The 21312-nt window shown below is 41.4% G+C and overlaps 2 protein-coding genes across 5 annotated transcripts in view; one reads left to right on the top strand and one right to left on the bottom strand.

Moving 5' to 3' along the window:
• Positions 1-287: 287 nt before the first annotated feature.
• On the bottom strand, positions 288-9035 carry RB195_011503 (uncharacterized protein; the record flags this gene model as incomplete). The annotated part of the gene is made up of 11 exons (XM_064192947.1): positions 288-452; positions 542-643; positions 2310-2448; positions 2514-2572; positions 3884-4045; positions 4102-4202; positions 7547-7631; positions 7681-7773; positions 8567-8706; positions 8767-8882; positions 8953-9035. 11 exons carry the CDS (start codon positions 9033-9035, stop codon positions 288-290), a joined length of 1245 nt encoding a protein of 414 aa, XP_064050530.1.
• A 1545-nt stretch (positions 9036-10580) lies between these two features.
• Positions 10581-21312, top strand: part of RB195_011501 (uncharacterized protein) — a gene marked incomplete at both ends in the record, with an annotated part of 35387 nt that continues 24655 nt past the window's right edge. The window contains 5 exons of one of the 4 annotated variants that reach the window (XM_064192943.1): positions 12761-12834; positions 13655-13737; positions 13808-13880; positions 15423-15489; positions 15576-15707. In XM_064192943.1, coding sequence (XP_064050528.1) covers positions 12761-12834; positions 13655-13737; positions 13808-13880; positions 15423-15489; positions 15576-15707 — 429 coding nt within the window. Of the gene's footprint in view, positions 10623-12523; positions 12649-12701; positions 12835-13654; positions 13738-13807; positions 13881-15422; positions 15490-15575; positions 15708-16409; positions 16431-17058; positions 17159-21312 lie in introns of those variants that run through there. The other 3 variants (XM_064192944.1, XM_064192945.1, XM_064192942.1) reach the window with 3 other exon arrangements.

Here is a 21312-nt window from a genome sequence, read left to right as displayed (position 1 = left end):
CTGCGAAGGTCAAAAACACCATCGATACGAGCGCAACCTCTTGCAGCGTTTTTTTTTTTACTATAAATCGAATTACTTAGTACTAACAAATGGTGCTTGTAAGTTTTACTGTACAACAACTAGCTGTTATCAAGAGTATCAGGAAAGAAAAATCTAGGTCTCTACTAGAGGAATTTTGTCTGGAAAATTTTTTCAAGTTTTAATTTCAAGACACACTAAGCTACTAAGTCGGGACAATGGCAATTCGCAAAATATAAATTAAATATAGCGCAGAGTAGTTGTGGAGATCATGTAAGCGTTAATTTCAGCATCACAGCTGACGTTGGACGGAGTTCAAATTTGAAAACGTAAGACGAATCGACAGCTCCATGATCTTCACCAGTCCATAGATCCCAAACATGGTAAAGTTTGTCACTTGGAATAGAAAGCGACTTTAAGGCAAATTCCACTTTCTGAAAGTAGAATTTCTCTGTTTACTGAATAGCTAGAGTCTAAAGAATGTTAGGAAATACGGCAGGAAAAGTAGGGAAAATAATCAAACCTTCACTTCTAGAAGATTTTTGTTCACAACAGCCAATGCGTATGATGTTTTATCGCCTTGAACTGGTATTATCGGCTTCAAATACACTCCAATCGACTCGCTCTGGAAATTTAGTGTTTAAAGATGGGATTTTGTTGTTCGTGTTGTTGTTTTTTTTTGTTGTTTTTAATTGTTGCGCAGGCGTCAAAAAGCGATAATATGAAGTGGGAAGGGTCCCATGGGTTCAAATTGGTACGCCATCGCCAGTAAACAGCAAAACGATTCAGATAAGTCCTCCAGTGTCGCCGGGGCAGTAGCATCGCGCAAAAAAATTTGAAGTGATTTTGCAAAGAAGCAAGCAAAACGTTGTGCGCATGCGCTGTTGTTGCGTCTCATCCCTATGTACGGTTCCGCATGTCCATTTCCCTGCACGTTTGCCTTATCAGGCTCGTAATATTCTTTCTTCAGAAATTGGAAGTACGAATGCAAACGGCTGCTTAAATAGTAGCTAACAAACTTCACACGATCTTACATGGAACCATCAATCCTCACTTCGATGATGACGTTCTAATTAATTGATAAATTAAATGAATAAAAATGATGAATAATAAATTAAATCTAATTTCCACTGTTTCGAAGAAATATACGTAGGTATAAAAAAATGTAAATGATTTGAATACTCTCCAAATGTAGTACAGACGCGTTTCGTCCCCTCCCCTTGCAACCTCTCCTCTCCCTGTACGATCCCCGATGGGATAATCCCATAACATGCTTGACCTTGTGTTAAGATCCTCCCTAGAGGTGAATTCACGACTGTGAGCATAATCACGCTCAACTCCCCCTAGTAATCTAGGAAAAAGAGGTCAGAGACGTTCTGAGACTGCGATTCCATCCTCTAACGTCGCCAGTCCAGCCAAAGTAATCCAATAACCAGCATAAAAGGTAAAATTCTGAAAAAAAAGCAGCAGAACCTTTACAACGTGCAGGATCGCTGCTAAGCCCGACCACTCTAACACTCGCAAACTTTGCTCTTCCCCTAACTGTTCGTGATGAGCTCCCAACATCATCAATTTCATAGCATGCTGGCTTTAAAGGGGAGTGGTAAAATTTGAAGTATTATCATTGTCTGTTCCTTAAAAAAACTTTAAAGGAATGAGTAGGCATATGGGTCGAACGATGAAAATGAAACAGATCACGAAAATGAAAATGAAACACATTACGAAATCGACGTTGTTAAGATCTTTCTACGAAGCAGAAGTGGGAGTGTAGTTCACCATGTGAGCGTATTTACGCCCAACTCCCTGTAGTAATCTTGAAAAGGAGTGTAGAAATGCTCTACGTGGGTCCCCTGCTAAGCGCCTAATTACACGGACAATTCTCTTGTCGCTTAAAGGCATCACTCTACGAATCTGGGGTAGTGGGGGTTTCAGGTGGGTTATGCTCATACGGAGTCGTAGGTTTTGGAGAGAGGGTGATTCCGTCCATTTCTTCCTAATTTCCGTAAAAAACGGCTTGGAAGGTACGTCTTCGGGCGTTCTGGCGTACTATTTTCTACAGGGAGTTCGACTGGGGCGCGCCAGACCTGTGCGGCACCGCATCTTCCCGGCCGTTTTTTACCGCAATTAGGAAGGAATGGACGGAATCACCCCCTCTCCATAATCTACTATCCCGTACACGAATACTCCACATGAAATCCATACCACTTCAGATTCGTGGGATGATGCCTTTAACGTTCGCGAAAAAACCAAATATAGCACAAGTTAAATAAGCAGTAGAATCTCTATCCCACTTTGTGAATAAGCTTCCCCATAATCCCCATAGGATCCTGGTCAATGGCGATAACATCACGATTCAGCAGAATTTCTCTGAACTCCGGTTCCAGTGTTCTTAAGTCGTTAGACATTATCAATGGTGCAGACCACATAGACCTGAAACGTACGTACTTAATTCGGCTAGACATTACATCTCAAAAAAAAAAAAAAACTTCACGCACCACATTGTCATCTGCACAACCGCCTGGTCAATACTCACCTTTGGGAGACCAATAACAAGCTAAAAGTGCAACGTTAAATTTTGTGATATTCCTTGCGTTGCGCAAGAAGAAAGGATATCTAAGAAGGAGAAAGGAGATAGGATCTATAGAAGTATATATGAGAAAGACATCATCCAAATATTCAAGAAAGGCACCACTATGGAATTAACTTGTTGAGGGCAAAAAGTTCAAATTCAAAGGCAGCGCCAAAGTGTTTAATTGCGTCAGTACGATGCGTCGTACACCCTTTCTCTGTCGCACCCACCGTTCCTCTCCGTTATACACTGCGCTAATCAAATTCAGCAGCTCCCTAGCGAACAAGCTGACTAACGGCGCAGGTTTCGTTAGGTTGCATTTCGGAACACTGCGTCCTCACGCGTCGCGTAAGACGGCTGAATGGCTTTGGTGGCTGTTCAACGTGCTCTGCTTGCGTTGATGTTCGTTACAAGGCCACTACAAAGCTCGCTCTTCTCCAGTCTCGCTTTTTTTTTTTTGGGAAAACATCTCCGACTGAAACAATTTTCGGTGGCGTCATCAATGTTTAAAGGCATCACCCCACGAATCTGAGGTGTTGTGAGCAGTTTTTGAGGGACAGATTGGCGTAAATTCTGGTCGCAGGTGCTTTTCTGAAAACGGAGTGACATTTTCAACTGCTGTTGTATCAATTATTTTCGTCTCTCGTGCATTCTATTTAATTTCGTGCAAAGCATGTAGGGAACAATAAATTGACGGAATAGGGTAATCATGTTGTGTTCATATAAAAGAACTAAATGGGACGAAACACTCCAAGCACCTTTCTGGAGCTCATCGCAGAAAATCTCGTAAAAATACTCCTTTCCGCATTGCTCTTACAGTCCTACTGTACAAACGGAAGTTGTGGCTCGCAGATTTTTGAAGGAGTTTTGGATAAGCGCTAAAGCTCCAAAAATAATTAAAAATGAAACAGTGCATAGCCGCGACCAAAGAGCTGGTTCTGTATCAAGACTTTTGCGGGTTTTGATCTGCGGGGTCATATGCGGGTCGCATCCGATCTAATATTAGCAGAGTGATTCTATCAGACGGTGATCTGTTAACACCACAGTAAGCATCTGGAACATAGGATATGTTCCAGATGTTCTGATTTTTCAGGCTCTGACGAAAGCGATGACGTCGAACCGTCAGCCGTAATAAAGTGTTAACAATATTAATAAAAAGTGTTAAGAATATTGGTTATCGCTTCACATTAATTAGCCGACAACTTCCAGTCATTATGCCAAGATGAAAGCAATGTCAAACTTGTTGCTGCCTTCCTTTTGTTTTTCTATTGTTGTCCGCAATAAAACTGACAGTACCATGTCTGGATCATTCCATCCTCCCGGCCCATGTGCTGCTGCTAGTACATCTTGGTGTTCTTCGACATAACTAATGATACCGGCAATTGAACTCCATGATCCTTCAACATCATCGTAGATTCGCCATGAATTACAAGCTGCTCTTACTTCATCGTATTTAATCTGAATGCTCTAGGGGTAAAAAAAGTGCTAAAAAAAGAAAGCGATACTTCCTCGACCTCGTCTTCCTTGCCGGCAGTATGAAAGAACAATGGCCAGCCACAGGCGTAAACGATCTGTCGACCCGTTCCGTTGAGTGCACGTTCCATTTTAGGGTATCCTTAAGAAGGTTGATATGAATAAAGGCTCTAACAAGATAGGATGTAGGTGACGGAGTCAAGTCGAGTTACCCACGTGATACAATGATCTCGCAAAACTCGAACTTTCTCGAACCCGTTTTCATAGTTTTCCCACAAACCTGGTATGGTACAAAAGACACATCTAAGCAAGCAACACCTCTCGTTTGATTTGGTGCTCAAAACGAAGTCGCAAGCTCATCCGTCGGAAAATTGGTGCAAGCACTAACTTCGTGTTGTTTGAATACGCACTTCTCAATCTCTACTCATATGCCGCTTTGCGGTGCAGCAAACCTACGAAAACTACTTAACTGGAAGTTGATCAGAAGCACTGGGTAAGCTGCATTCTCAGGTAAGGTTCGGAGCACAAAAAAAACGCCAAAAACGACGTTTTGCAGTGAAATTTGTCTGGAACTGCAACTTCATGGATTTGCAACCAGTGTATGTCCTTTGTTTGTTTATCCAGGCGGTTTCCACCCACCACTGCAGACAGGGAGAGATTCCTTGATCCTTCACCCTAATCAATCCCGGCTGGTCACCAAAGTCTGCTGAGTAGCATCCAAGGCACGAAACAATACACTAATCGACTCGTACACTTTGACGCGCCAGACCTAAAAAAACGCCTCATAGTCCGGGCCTTTTTTACGGCAATTGAATCGATCCCCCTCTTAACAATCTCCCATGATGTCGAATCTGCACCAAAGTACCACCTCGGGTTCGTGGGGTGATGCCTTTAAACCCACTCTAGGTGTTTGTGAAAGAGCTACATGATACATTTTATCTGTTCAATTCCAGTGGGTCTTTTTGGAGAGTTTGGTGAAGTTAAAGCAGTAGTTGTTTCATCTACTTTTTGTTGTTTTCTCCTTCTTTTTTCTCTCAGTAGTTTTCACCTAAATGTCGTGGATCCTCGGAAACCAATGCATAGGTTCTAGGTCTTCAACTAACTCAGCTGCTCAGTTCCAGCGAGGACCTGTCGTTTTTCAAAACTTGGCTTCACAATCGGCGCCATGTGACTCCAGCCGAGGAGACGTAACACGTCTGCCCCATGTCTGTCTTTGTGCTGTTTTTGCGAATTCTGGTGCATTTGAGAAGACCAAAATCTCCGTTAGTGACATGAAATTTTTTGCGTGACTTAGACATAGCGAAAACAAGACAACTTCTTGAGGATAACAATCTAGATGCTCCATCCATCTGCTAATGAACTTAGAAAGCAGTATCTTCGTCTGTACAAGGTTAGCGTTGAAACAGCTGGAACAGCAGGGTTACCGAAAAATTTTATTTTTCACAAATCCTCAGAAAAAGATTTTCAAAGAGTCTGCCGCTGAAATCTTTTTTTTTTCTTAGGGACTAAAAAATATCCGGAAAGTTTTAGAAAAGAAATGCAAAATACAAAATAGCTTAGTTTGTTTCAAAATCACTTATTTTCAAACCCCTTGAGGTGATCAGAAGACTCTGACTCAGAAGGTGATTTTTGCTCCGATTAATCCTCGTGACTTTAAGTGAGATCTATCATAAGTGGTTTTGGGAGCCCCACAGATAGAGCTCCCTGGCTGTTCAACATAATCATAAATGAGCTCCTAAAATGTGTCTCTGCCCTTCCCGCAGTTCTAACAGGTTCCTCAAACAACTTCCCAGTACCTCCTTTGAAGATAAATGTGTAATAGAATTCTTTGACGTCTAGTCGCTCTATAAATGTTTCAAACGATGTCGCAATGCAACCTGTTCACGAACTCCTCACGCAGCACCTGGCTTCATTGAACATGTGCAGAAGCATAAAGCATTAGGCAAATCATGACACTGATAAATGAGTGTCTGATTTGCTCTATTTTTCGATGATCGAGACGGTACTACCGACAATTTAGCCCTCGATGCGGAAGCAGTGTCCCCGACACTGCTCCTAAAGCAGAGCGTCGAAGACCGGCTAGTTCGGCTTTGCCCCCAAGTTCAATTTGTATTGAAATCAAGGCATGGCCGGTCACATGGAGAAGAATCGACGACAGTTGGACCAGAAGAACACTAGAGTAAACTTACTATCTGAGAGCTCAGCTGAATACGGCTCAAAGACTTCGTCAACATTACCCAGAAAACTTGAGAACATCTAGGATGACGATGACGAGGGAACGAAATGACTAGGTAAGATCCTGGGTCCCGCACATTCAGTGGAGGCGGACCATATCGGGTAAAGTAAAACGTTTTGAGCATTTTTTCGCTTTATTTCGACAATTAAATTAATATAGTCAGGACTTTCCGACTATTAGATCACATATGCGCAGTTTTGTTCGATAGCTTTTGTCCATTTCGATTGCAATTTCTTAACTCCGAAATAGGAAAAGTCCTCGTCCTCATTAGCAAAAAAAACTTGACTACTTCTACCTTTCCACAATCTTCTCATAAGGTAAGTTCTGTACAATCAAGGAAATTTCGCTAATTCTTGGAAAGATGATATCGATAGATGTCGCTTGGTGCCAGTTCTGGAGTATACAGCGGAGCGGGTGAGGGAAAACCACCGATCCAAGCTCTCAAAGCTCCTGAAGCGTCGTTGAAGATGTGCGCTACTTGTATCTTGATAGTACACGAGACCTTCCTAGTTGGCCAAATCTGACCGTGCCTGCTTCACTGCCTGCTTCAATCTGGTCAGTTTCTGACAGTAGAGGTCCCAGTTAAGTATTTGGTGCGATGTGAAGAGCTCATAGTGTATGATCCAAACACACAGCGAAACCATCTTGGGCGATAATCCGGGTTCGACGATCTCTTGAGCCGGTCCAGCGCGATTGGACCACAATCGTTTTTGATTTTTGTTCTCGTAATGTCACCTTGAATGTCCGTGTAGTATGACCCGATGTGATGTTTAAGATAGGCTCACTAAAGACATCTAGGGAAAATGCTCAGAGCTCTTTACTTCACCTAATATCTGGTTGAGTAGGTATGCACAACTACGGCAAGATTTATCCAAAAAAAACAAAGTTAACCGATAAGGCGTTAGGTTGGAAGGGTGGGGCAGATGTGGTTTGTGCGCTTCCTGTTCCGCCAACGTCGTAGCGCATCTTTCTAACCCAATACGTTTCCCGACACATAGCATCGCTATAAATTATTAGCTAACTGATACTGATTTTTTAGATAATGTAGCGCTGACACTTTGCAGTTGCACTATTTAGATAATTTTGATGTGAACGTATTTGTTCAATCCGGAAGGGTTCAAGGATAATCTAGCATGGGTGCCACTTCTCAGTTGTGCCACACTTGTTGCACAAAGATGTATTCATAGATCCATGATTTTCGAATCACATGTTGCCATAACAGACTCTCAATTAAGAGAAATAACACTTACCAATCGGCATCAGATCAGTCTCGACATAGCATCCGTCAAGTTTCAAGTAATCAACGTCCCAAGAAGCGAATGTGTCAGCATCATCCTGAGACCTCAAGTCGTTTTCTTTTAAAAACTATTGAGACTTTCCCAACCTTTAAGTGGTCCAAGCTTCCAGGATACTCCCCTGCGCACGTTTCATTCCCGAAATCTGCATATATTCCAAGTTCAAGATTTCTTTCGTGCATCTGAATTCGGTTTTCTTTTAGATGAATCTATGAACAGGAAACTTTTTAAAGAGATCCTTAAGAGCTGAATTATCCTTATAATACAATTATATATATATATACTTCTTTTGTATGCATCTTCTTAATTGTTCTTAAACTGAAAACAAGGTAAAGTTTCCATGATTTGTCAGCGTTTCATCCTAGGTGAGTTTCGCACCAACAACTTCACCTTTCTCCTGCGCTAGCCCGGCTCATCACATTTAAACAATTTAGAACGAAGTAACAGCACAAACTATGTTTTCGTGGAGTACTGATGGGGTCAAAAAGCAGAGAGAAAAAACTATGTGTAAATGGTTGACTGCTAAACGGTTGCTCTGCAAAGTTCCTTAAAGGCATTACCCCACGAATCTGAGGTGGTAGGATTTGAGGTGGAGTATTCGTATACGGGACAGTAGATTATGGAGAGGGGAGTGATTTCGTCCATTTCTTCCTAATTGCCGTAAAAATGGGCCCGGAAAATGCGGCGCGTGCACAAGGCTGGCACGCTCCAGTCGAACTCCTTATAGAAAATAGCGCGTCCGAAGCCGTATCTTCCTAGCCCTTTTTTACGACAATTAGGAAGAAATGGACGGAATCACCACACTCTCCTTGATCTACGATCGTACACGAATACTCCACCTGAAATCCGTACCACTTCAGATTCGTGGAATGATGCCTTTAAGATCAAAACCAATACTTAGTAATAGAATCTTGTTCATAAGTAAGTTATAAGAAACGGTAAGAAACAGGTTTGAAAAACAAAAAAAAATCCAACATATTTTGCGAGCTCTTTGATTCCACTCGGGAAACGTTTCCGGTCAGCAACAAGTTTTCCTTCTTCATCTCTCGATTTTTCCATCCAACAGTCATCGATATGAATGCGGTTGTAACCAGCTTCCAGAAATCCATCTTCGACTGAAGTTTTCATTGTACATTCAATAACAAGATTGAATGAACCTTAAAATAGTGTCTGACCAAGTCTATCTGCCATTTCCTTGTAGAGTTTCTCGTTTATACAGTGGTTTGGTTTATTTTCGCAGTCAGTCTCGCAGAAAAAAGTCGCCCAGGACATCCATCCCATTGGTGGAAGCCTAGATGACAAAGCTCTTTGCTGATTGACCAAAAATTTTGTGGTTCAGTTTACTGGATTTTATCTAATACCTGGCTAATCCGTTATCCAGAGTAGACACTATGGTTGCAAAGGCAACAATGATGGGTATGAATAGGTAGCCAAAAGCGGTCATTGGTATCCAGAATTATATGCAGCTGAAACAAAATAAAAGTATTCTTTGAGCACTAATCACAGCTCTCTAAAAAAGCCGGGATTACTCATTTGAGTCCCGTTGATTGGCCACTACACACCGCCATTCAAGCAAATATTTTCAAACGAATGTTCGAATATTTCAAGATTCCTTAGTGATGAACGCAGGAATAGGTCGAAAAATCGAAAGATTGGAGTGTTTGACCACTCAAATTTCAAAAAAAGGTATGCAGTATTACAATATTAAGAACATCCACTTTTCAACAACTCAAAGTGAAAAGTAAAAGAAGTATGATTCATTCTATTTTAAAAGAACACTTGTGCATGGATCCTACACATTGCGATCGAGTTCTTGTTTCCGAATCGCGTGTCCGTGTAATTGAATTTCCCACTTTTCTAGATTGCTCGACTATTCGGTACTGTATATGAATTCTTCCATTTCGATACCAACGTATGCACAAAGGAAATCACAGCCGAAATTGTCCACACCCTGCCCAACTTCCTTTCAGAGAAAGAAACCGTACGGGAAATAAGCAGTGATGAATAAAAATAATGCTAATCCCTGTTGAAATATCCATAATTTGAACTTTCAGCGAAAACTTTAGTGGTGCTGCTATTTAAGAGGAGGATAGGAAAAAACGTAACCAACAATATAGACTCGGTTCGAAAAAAAAAGCGAAACTCAGGAACCAGAAAAAGTTCTGGACAGCTAAATCGTCGAGGTTTGCTTGGCGTACGAACGGCAGAAATGATTCTCATTAGTGCTGTGTAACATTGACGTCAGTTCCACTGGTGCATGCCATCAATTCTGTTGAATAGTTGAGTATAAAATATAATGATATGAATACATGATATATCGTACCACATAATTGCTATCATAGGTTTATATCATAAAATGTTATAATCCGAGTATAAGAACTGCCCTCGTATACATGGATCCGGGAACCATAGCTGACAGCTAACAAAAAAGTAAATGGTTTGTGATTTGGAGAAGTTTTGATTACACATACTGTACTATAGTACTTGCAGAGTTCCAGAAAAATATCTATAGATCTTCATTTTATAAGAAAAATTTGAAGGTTTTTGTTTTTCAGCTCTACTGAGTGAATAAATCTGTCGAGATTCTGAGGAAAATTACAGCGAGTCCAGAAGCGAAACACTCTAGGTAGGTAGGTAAGTTTAGGTATTAAACTAAAACAGTCTTCTCTTGTGAATTGAAAAGTAAGGACAATTTTGCATTCCAGCAACATTGTGTAATGTAAATAGTGCAAATTATTGTGTGTTTATGCTCGTGTTTTGATTTTGAGGATCGAGAAATTCTTATAAGCGCTCTCAATCGTATCCATATTCAAAGGATAGTTGTGAACACTCATGCCATTTTCAGGCAAGCTTTTTGAAATGTCATTCCAGTAGCTTAAAATGAGCGTTGATGAATTGAACAAAAAGGCCTGGACAAAAACTAATCAATGATATCGATCGAAAACAAAAGTATTGAGAGGAAAAATACAGTTGTTTCGCTGGATAGTGGATGGATATTCTGTGGCTAGTCTCATTAGCATATGTAGTTAAGGTTAATTTTCACACAACCAGGGCTTCGATCCCCAGATCAGTTGAGCCATATCCCAAGTCTGAGGCAGTCGACAGCGCCTCTGGTTGCCATTAGGCCTCCACACGTGCCTCTGAGGTTTTATCTGCTTCTAGATAGGCACATAAATTGAAAAAGATTTTTAAAACTTGTCTTCCCATCAGAAATCGTTACTGACGTAGCTGTTTCTTCAGAAATTCCGTCTAAAATGTGATCGTTGATTTGAATTTTTTGATGGTTTTGTTATTTAAGGGCAAAGATTTTTATCTAAGCAGATATAGACCCTAACGTGCATGTTTTACTTTACTTCAACATAGCACAAGTCCGAAGAAGCTGTATAAAATAATGTGGTTACTAATGCATGATGTATGCCCTATGCTCGCCCTTCTCTTAGATCCTGAAAACGATGGTCCCTCGATATTCAACTGATCCTGTGGATCCTGTATCCTGCCTTCCTCCTCTCAACTAAAAAAATGTCCATGAAACCAGTTTCATTCAAGTATACCTTGTGCTTGCTGGTCACACATATGTTCCCTTCCGCTCCATTTCCTTTCTTTTGATTTGCTCTATTTTTAGTATTTTGTTTTTTCTATATTAATATTTAATTGATTCTATTCTATTGATTTTTTACTTTTATTTTTCTTTTGGACTAGCCTCCCTTCCCTACTGAGGAGCCTCAAGGAATGCTAATCTAAAGTGAATCGTCTAGGTAGAGGCAAAACGATCCACACTTTCAATTTTAGCCTCATTTCTCTTAATGACGTTTTTTTTATTAGATAGATGGCATACTGCATTAATTTGTAACCACATTACTTTATGCAGCTGCTTCGGATCTGTGTAATGTTGAAGCAAAGTAAAATAATTATATTCACGTCTATATTTGTTTGAATAAAAATTTATGGCTGTAAATAAAGAGACAAATAAATTTACATATACATAAACTTATAAATTTACGCATACATAGATACATAAATTTTAAGCAAAGATCACGTTTGAAGCAAAATTCCTAAGGAAGGACCCAGATCAGTAATAAATTGTGGTGGGAATGCGAGTTCTCTTTCTCTTTATGTGCCAATTTAAAAGCATCTATCTCTATAGTGTAGGGCTTACTTTCGTACACAACATAATCGCAAAACTTCTTTTACGTTAGGGTCCACTGTAGCGGATACAGAGTTGTCACCACTTACGCAGCTTCAAAGAATCCGGCTCAGAAGAAGGGCCATTCCAGTTCTATCGTTTGCTGTTAGTTTACCACATAATTCTGTTCTGTTTGTTCGGTTATGTTGTTTATCATAAGTTCATTTCATTATGCACTTACATCTTTTCCTGGCAAGAACTGGCCCGCAAAACCGGTCACATCCAAGTTTACACCTCCTGCTTGCTGGCCACACATGTGTTTTCTTTGTCAAGTAGGTGGTACCTGACAATAAAAATGCATGTGTCATGTGTAGAGAATCCACGACAGTGGTTCAAGCTGGATTCAGCTCGCGTCAGTACGCCCGTTAAAGGCAGCGTACCATGAATCTGATGTTGTGAGGGAATCCGAGGGAAAAACTAGACATAGGGTTGTACATTTTGGGATCCGACGATCATCTCTCTGTAGTCATAGTAAAAAAAAACAGTGTGGGAACTTAGGAATCAACCCATTCGTGTTGCATCGCTGGAGAAAAATCACGGATTGACGTGTGGTTACCACTCTATGTGGGAAACGCTCTAGTGCCTTCGAGGTAGAGCGCTCTTCTATGCACACGATCCGGTCCCCTCAGCTGCCTACTCATTGGTTTCGCTTGAGTAGGCTGATGAGAAGACATCACTGATCTACGATCGGTCGGACTTGGATGCGGTACGTGCACAAAGGTGACGCGTTGCAACTGAAATCGTCCTAGAATCTGAATCGTTTTTTTACGACGACGGGGACGGGAGATAGACGAGCTGTACCATTACGGATCTACCAATCTAAAACCCCAATTCTAACTTTTCCCGCGAATTCCATCACCACGTCAGATTTGTGGTACGCCGCCTTTAATGCGCGCAACGAAACAACGCAAAAATTTTATGATCCAGCGAATATGTCACGTCGCCTCGTAACGCACGACATTGCGACAACGCGGATCCACTGATCAATGAGTAACATTAGTCAAGAAGTGTATCAAATCGTTCGAAGCCTGCACTCTCGTTCTCAGGATATTCGCAAAAGGTTAGTATGGCGGATCCAGGATTGTTGCAACTTATGCACGTCAAAAAGAAACCGGTTAAGGAAAAAGCTCATGCAAATTTTATGTTCTATTCTCTAATTTTAAATTCTTTATTGTTTGTTTGTTGCTTAATTCTCTGTTTGTTTGATTATGTTGTTTTTCATTTGCACATTTCATTGTGCTCATGGACGCACTCCTTGACACATTTCTCAGTTAATAACATATTTGTCAAGCTCGTGTTTGCCATCATTTCTAGAAAATTGCTGCGTTTGACGTCTTTGGTGAAACGGACGTTGCCGCAAGTTGGGAGGAAAAAGGCCAATCAAAGCGTTTTGTATGAAAAAGGAATGAATGAGTCGTTATAAGGAATAGGTGCCACTAAAAAATTCCTGTCAACGTATCCTGGACAGAAAAAGTGATGTTCCACTGAAATAACTAACAAAATGAACTTATTTCGAGTAAATCAACACTTTGAGAGAATCGTAGCATGACGCGCGCTACACTGATATGACTATATCTGAATGTTGTGAACAGGTTGCTGTTATTCCACATGTGTACATAAACATCCTAGAGTTCTGTTGTTGACCAAGTATTTGACAGTGAACGTACTCGGATACGATTGGAACTGCTGCCTTAGGCGATTTTTAGTGTTATTTTGGAAATAGTTCACTTTTCACGAGAAATTGTAACTTGCTAAATGTAACTGCGGCTAACAATTCATATCTTTTCTTAGAATAAGCAATTCTCCTCTTATCAGACGCTTCTCTCCTATTCGAAACACTCTCTTTCAGAAGCAAATAAATGCTTATCGATAGATTTGAGATCGTATACGATGACAACCCTTCTATCGACCGTTTTATTCGCAATTTTACTCACCTCTGTGTACCCTTTGAAATGTTATGAAGGTGCCTATATCTTTCAAACATGGCTCTACGAAATCATTATTATAGTATTGTAGCTTTTAAGCAAATTTAGGAGAAACGAATGGAATAGAAAAACCGACGCAAAAGAAAGACTGCACGCCTTTGCGTTCTCGATTCTGCGTCAAGTAAGAACTTTTTTGTGTGTTTGCTTGCTGGCCTGTTATTGTTGTGAACGCATTCGACACCACCAATGCTCCACTTCATATTTATTAAATATTTATTTATTTACTCATTTTTCTCATTCATACAGCTCTTATAATTTAGTATCGAGGGATAATCGGAGAGCGGTAAGTATTAAGGTTTTCTTCATTCTTATGGAATACTCTCTTATCGTGATACACTTACTACTTGCAAAATGTTCTTAAGCAATATCTTTCTGAGTATAGATAAAGATTTCATGAGTGAAGCATTACGAAAGTTTCTGTAGCAGGATTCCGTAGCATTAAGGGGTCCCTGCTACCGAGAATCACACTGGTTTCGATTTGAATGGAATATAACAACTTGAAGAAATCTTCCTCAAAATGCTCTTATCCGCTACTCCACTACCACTTTTTTAAGCCTCCGAAATTAGAACACGAGTATGTCATTCAAAAGGAATCAATTCAATTCCCTTTGAAGGGCTAGTCTTGTTGTGTAAAATTCAGGCAAAATTCTAGTGAGCTCTGTTTGCAGCTGTTTTCAATAAATAAATAAATAAATAAATAAATTCAATCTATTCAAAAGGAATTGATGGAAGTCCATTCTTTATCCTTCTCCCGAATCACAACTACATGTATTGATTTGAACATTAGTTCCACGTTACATAAGGACAAGCGCACTAGATCAAGTACATAAACTGTAAATACCTGGGTACTTTTGGCGGAAAGAAGAAATCACGGCATTGGAACTCTATGCACACAGAATGTAAAGCTTAGCTTGCGTTACACACTGATTCATCTCGTACCACATACTGTTTCCTTCTAAGAGTAAGTCACTGATTGAACCTAAAGTCGTCACCCCACGAATCTGAGGTGGCACGGATTTCAGATGGAGTATTCGTATACGGGATAGTAGATTATGGAGAGTGGGATGATTCCGTCCATTTCTTCCTAACTTCCGCAAAAAACGGCCCGGAAGATGCGGCGTGTGCACAAGGCTGGCGCGCTCCAATCGAACTTCTAGTAGAAAATAGCGCGCCGGAACGCCCGAAACCGTATTGTAAGGGCCATTTTTTACAGCAATTAAGAAGAAATAGACGGAATCACCCTTTTCTCCATAATCTACGATCCTGTATACGAATAGTACACCTGAAAGCCGTACCACCCAGATTCGTGGGGTGATGCCTTTAAATGCAGCGAGCTCTCACAATTCCCTTTGCAGCGGAGTGGAATCAGAACCGTTGCACAGACTTAAAGCAGACGTCCACGTGGGGGAATCCTTGCTCATCTCCGCTTCCGGACCAAAAATTAGACACTGGTTCTGCTTCAGTGATGTGCTTACATTACAAAGCAAGTCGTTCTGATGACTTGCACGTTGCATAACGCGGAACATCTCACTGAGAAGTGAGTGAGTAAGAGCCAATATATCAAACGAACGTTGGAGTTTGTTGACTCCACCACCTTTAGAATTCGCTCACGCCGAAATCTCAGAAGAGTAGAATGTCGCGAAACTCAGATATGTATTTTTAGGGCACGAGCTGAAATTAATGGAGTGGCAGCGGCAGTTTATGGATGTGCAACTGATCAGCAGTGCTTGGTAAGTTAATGATTGACCTAGTTATAACTAAGCTTAAACCGATTACAATCTATGCTTGAGGACGTAATTCTTTTTTTCTTTTGCAGACTAATGGTTGTACATCTATATCCACAAACAAAATAAAATGTTGCTGTGACAAGGACTTTTGCAATTTATCTTCGACCTTCTCAATTACATTAATCATTTTAGCGGTAGCTATGCAGTTAATTCATTTCTAGAATACCAATTCAATATAATTTAGTTCACTTTTCCTGTTTCCTCTTTGTTTCGTTTGTTTGTTTGTTTTCTTGAATGCAGCTTCTAGCTAGCAAATACCTCATCGAAACAAAAACAGTTCCAAACTTATGCAAGTAATGCTTTATAGAAAACTACTAAGAGCTCGGATAACTCATTGTTTCATCCAGATAGTCTATTACATTTTACAGGTTTTCAACGATTCTTTACCCCTAAAAAAACAATTTTTAGTTTTCTGACATGCCATCTAATCGGCACCTATCCTTTTCTTATGTAGAGGTTGGATGAATATCTCTAACATTCTCTATAACATTGTACAAATATATCGAAGCTGTAAGCTCATCGCTACGTATCTTTGTACAGGACTGTATGCACTGTAACATATAACAAATGTGTATGGAGACCATTTATGAATGAAATGAATCTACATCATCTGATACATAGATTCGAATGTTTGTATCCATTGCGTGAGAATTTTTTTTTACCGGGGTGCATTGTTATTACTATAGTCATTATTACAATGTTATGATGTTATGACGTTACAGGAAAAAGCTCGAGTAGTGCTTTCTCATTCTCCGCCTTTCGTTCTGTAAGGGGGAATAACATGAAGATTTTTGAGGAAGGGCATCTTTCCTTGTATTACTCTTTCTTAATCATTGTGTTATTAAACCATAAATTCATAAGAGATGAAAATAAACATTCCATTGGTGAAAACTGTTAACGCATTACAGTTGAAAATCAAGAACACTTAAATACCAGAAGCGGAAAAGAAGATAGGACGGGTTCTTTCAAAGTGGTATATTCACATAAATAAATACATATAATACAATAATAATATAATACAATGCAAGGGTTTGCTTTGGTTTCGGTTTCTTACACTTATCGAACCTCATAATTTCACCTGGCGTTGCTCAAATTGACTCCGTCATATAGCCTAATCCATCCTCTCCGAAGACACTGAACTGTCAGCTATGATGCGATAATCCCACAGCGCAGTTGTTGTAATCGTGCGTTGATAGAACTTCATTAGAACAACGGTTTGAAACTGGTTGTTGTATCGTTTCGCAGCTTGCTGATGTGTCGAGCCAGCAGTAGGCCTGCGCAATGCACGGAATACATCGAGTTTCCGATTCATCGGATGATGATCCCAAACACCCAGTTATTCTTCATTCCTCGATTGTCCTTTGCATCTAGTCGTGAACTTCAAAGTCACGGCTCTGCGCAGCAAAGCGGGAGTTGAGTTGTGCTTCCTTTCCGGTGTTACGTGGTCGAACGTCGGTGTCGACAGATGAAAACATCATCATCATCTAGCGCTCTTCGTAAATGTTGTTCCAGAGAATTCTTGGCAGATGGCAGGTCCCGAAGGACATGGCGTCGAACGATGAGCCATTAGAAAGGTCTGTAGTTCGTCGATTGTCGTCTCTGATCCCTTCAGGTTTGCGAGTCCACGATTGAAGGTGTCCACAAACGCTTGTCTGTTGTTTTGCGGGTGGGACGGAAGTGAGCGACCATTTATAACTACATGAAAATGGCAGAAGTTGTTGGACTTGTTTACAAAAGGACAATGTGAATGTGAGTGTGGCAATGTCCGTGACATTTGTTTGACGAAATAGTAGCGACCATCGAGTAGTCTGGCGATGTCAGCAAATAGCAAGGTTTTGACGCGATCCCTGGCGATTTGTAAAGCTAGGACAGCTCCTGACTCTTTAATGACAGCGTCCAATTTCGGCCAGTAGACGTTACAACGAGCTAGCACTTTTTTCCTTATTTTCGTTGTGTAGTGACGAGAGCACACGATGTTAAATTGATGTCGAAATCACAATGTGTTTAGCAGTCAGCAGACACTTCTTGACAGTTGTTAGCGCGTCCTGACCGTTGTAGTAGTGTGCAAAATGTGCCGAAATGTGCGGTAGCACTCGATGATGGGCCATTGTCCAGTGCGAGTGTAACTGATCGCTAGCATGAGAAGACAATTGCGGCGGTCTGGATGGTTTCGAAAGAGACATTAATGAGAGACATTAAAGAGTATATAATGTAGAAGGCAACAGTATTATTATTATTGTTACTATCATTATTATATTATAATAATACTGTTATAATTTATCGCAGTTGTCAGCGTATTCGGAGTTGAGTTGACTCTAAAGCGGCCATCACATATGTAGCTTTCTGGCCCCGACGATTGGGATGTTATGAGCCCTGATAACGCACCCAATTACCCAAAGTCGTCGGTGTCGAGGTATTTGACAGTGAAGTCATAATTCAGTAACGTTGTGGCCCATCGTTGAACACCGTTGACACTGTAGACTTTCTTGCTTCCGAAGATAGAGATAAGTGGCACATGATTAGTGTTTAGCAGGAAATGACGCTTGTGGACAAAGCGGTGGAACTGCTGCACGGGGATGATAGAAGCAAGAGCTTCCTTCTCGATTTGAGTGCAGTTCTTTTGAGCAGGGGTCAATGAATGGTTTGCACAGACACAGACACAGACAACTTTCTAGAGTCGGTTCAGGGTAAACGATGGAACAGGACTGCTCCGATGCTGTATTTGTAAGGGTCTGTTGCAACGATGACTGGTAGCCTAGGATCGAAGTGCGTGAGGAGAAGATCCGAGCTGACCATTGCCTTGATGATCAAAAGTAGACCGACACCCCGGTATTCACTTGTAGATGACGCTTTTTTTGTTGAGTGAGAGCATGCAAGGAGACGCGAAGACGGTGTACTGAATCTGTAGACCTGAACACTGTGGAATACGACTTTGAGACGTGTTTTGTATTCCCCGATAGTTCAGCCAGTGGTCAAGATGTTTTTAAGGAAGGCACACTCCCATCCAATCCAACAATGAGAAGCCCGAATTGTTCCTGGAAGATTCCATGGGGATACTTCACTCAAAGATGATTGAAGCGATTGTTCCAGTGAGTGTTAACTGTCGACTGTGACTCTTCATCTGTTTTCAGTGTGCAATACACTGAAAACAAGGTTGAGCTGAAAGAAATAGTGACCCCCGTTCACCCTAGAAAACTATCATCAGGTGTTGTAAGCGAGGGCCAGTACTGCTCGAGGGCTTCGCTCAGTTCAGTTGAGAAGTCAGCACAGAGTCAGATTGACCCTTCTTCAGGAGGGTCATTCCAACACAGCGCCGACTGAACTGACGATAGGTGCGGCTTGATTTGGTGTAGCGCCTGATGCAAACATTGACGCAAAGTGATCCTCTGGGTGCAGAAGATGTCAGAATGCTGAGCGTTGAAAAAGTCACCTTACAAATGTGTGCTTCACTGAGTCACTGGAAGTAAAGTACATGTTGGTAAATTAGTCGAGACTCGGCAAGGACGTTGCAACGGCTACGTAACAGTTTCCTCTCCCCGGCTCCATCGATGTCGAAGTTACAATATAAGTCTCCGTAAGCGTTGATCAGCTTGTCATTGGTGGATTTTAGTGTTATGAAAAATGGTAACAAATTCGGACAACCGATTGCGATCCAGTCCTTATAGCTCGGCAAGGTGACATCAGTCCCTGTATCAAGGCGCATCCGCAGGGTGGAGCCGCTGATTTTTACTTGTCGATGGATGCAATTGGTTGCTTTGAAATCTATATTTGTGGAGGCGGCGGTAGCGCATTTGTTTGTTCTTCCGCACTTCTTCTAGTTAGGCTTCTTCCTGGTGGAATTCCTGCAGAATAACCGCTAATCGACCTGATATTGTGAAACTTCTTGTTGAAGCCGCAGTCCCTAGATCAATAAGATCCTCCCCAACGGAAGCACGGCGAAGACGGCTCCCGTATTCACTTCTTTAAAGTACTGATGGCGTCGACTGCGAAACATGAAAAAGAAAGTTGCTTCTCAATGAGTCTCGCATCTTGCCGAATGTTAATGAACCGCTGAATCTCTGTCCTGAGGGTTTTGAGCGATGTTTGTGGATTATACTCCCTACATCTTGCGTAGAACAGGAATACGAATGTCAGCGTCTTCTGAAGCGACAAGACCACAAACCCATGAGACCCATTTCATCTGTTCGGGTACGACATCATTGAATTTGGTCATGCCATAAAGCCACCTGGCCAGTCCAGAGTAGTCACGAGTAATCGTATTCGAGATAGAAAATTATGGAGAGGGGGGTGGTTCCTCCCATTTCTTTCTGATTGTCGTAAAAAACGGCCCGGAAGATACGGCTTCGAGAATTCCGGCGCGCTACTTTCCACAGCGAGTTCGATTGGAGCGCGCCAGCCTTGTGCACGCGCCGCATCTTCCAAGGCGTTTCTTACGGCAATTAGGAAGAAATGGATGGAATCACCCCCTCTCTCCATAATCTACTATCCCATATACGAATACTCCACCTGAAATCCGTACCACCTCAGATTCCTGGGGTGATGCCTTCAAGTAAGTGTTGCGCAAAGAGTGATGTGCACTGTCCGAACAACTCCATCATTGTCTTTGCGGTGTCTCTAGGAAGGCTTTGGAAATCTCATTCGGAGGAATGTGGTTCTTAAGTTGCGAACAAGTGACGGCATCGAGTTTAAAACAATGAGATTGGCTCTTATTAACTCAGTGTCTTGGGTCACTGGGCTCATCCTAGAAGATAACGTTTTGATATCGGTTCGTATTATGTATAAAACGTGCAGCCATTTTCTAGATCGTAGTTGAACTCCGGAGGTCGTATCGAGAGCGAATAGGTGGCAAACTCTGTAGTTGTGACATTAGCGGCAGTGGAACTGGTGACTACCGTGGAGACTCCGTACATTGTATGGCGGCGTCGCCCCGAGAGCTGCTGCCTGATCTCCAGAAGCGAGTGAAGCGTCTTGACATTGTTCCTTAACAAATTCGTCTTTTTTAATCCTGATCGCCATTTGTACCTGAGCATTAATGAAAGCTTTATTAGAACAATGAATAAAAGAAGACTCCCTTTATACAAGATTTTGGGCGACTTCTAGAACATACTGCGGTATTCCGCTAGGTTGGTTTTGAAAATTTGAAAGACTACCCCGTGACAAGCATTACGGAGAAAATCCCCTATTAAAGTACTAAAATCAGCATGGGTATCTGCCGTCACCCTACGTAAGTTAATGTTCTATACTTAAGGGGAATAGGATGACCGATATGGTATCTACAGACCCTCGAAACATTTTAAATCGGCACCGAAACGACTCCTGCGATAGGTTCAAAGCAAACGCGTGCACTGGGTTTTCAAGCAGCTTGTTAGTGCAGCAAGACCGCGCCATCTATCACTGAACGTACCTGGCGGTCGGAGCACCCAACTTTGCGGCGCGTCACGTCAGCCCGGTGGAACATGGTGGCGCCGACTTTAAGCTCTCTCCAGCTGAAACTTCTGTGATTCCATCAAAAGAGCTCCTTTGGCGATGCGAAATTGACTTTCGAACTACAAAAAGAGGTCACAGAAAAATAATCAGAACGAAAAATAACACAAAGAAGGGAGAATGAAGACAAAAGGTAAAATCTTTGAAAGATGATTTTTTTACAAGGGGTTCTTTACTGAAAAACAACAGAAACAACAGAAATAAGTGATGAAGGATAGTGGTTGGCTTTCGCTTGGGATGAGCCAACTTTTTCGACGTTAATTCAGAATAGTATAGGTTTAT

The sequence above is a fragment of the Necator americanus genome, chromosome III (assembly GCF_031761385.1).
Source record: "Necator americanus strain Aroian chromosome III, whole genome shotgun sequence".
Taxonomy (NCBI): domain Eukaryota; kingdom Metazoa; phylum Nematoda; class Chromadorea; order Rhabditida; family Ancylostomatidae; genus Necator; species Necator americanus.
Note: the sequence above shows the minus strand (reverse complement) of the source record. Positions and strands in the feature narration are given on the sequence as shown.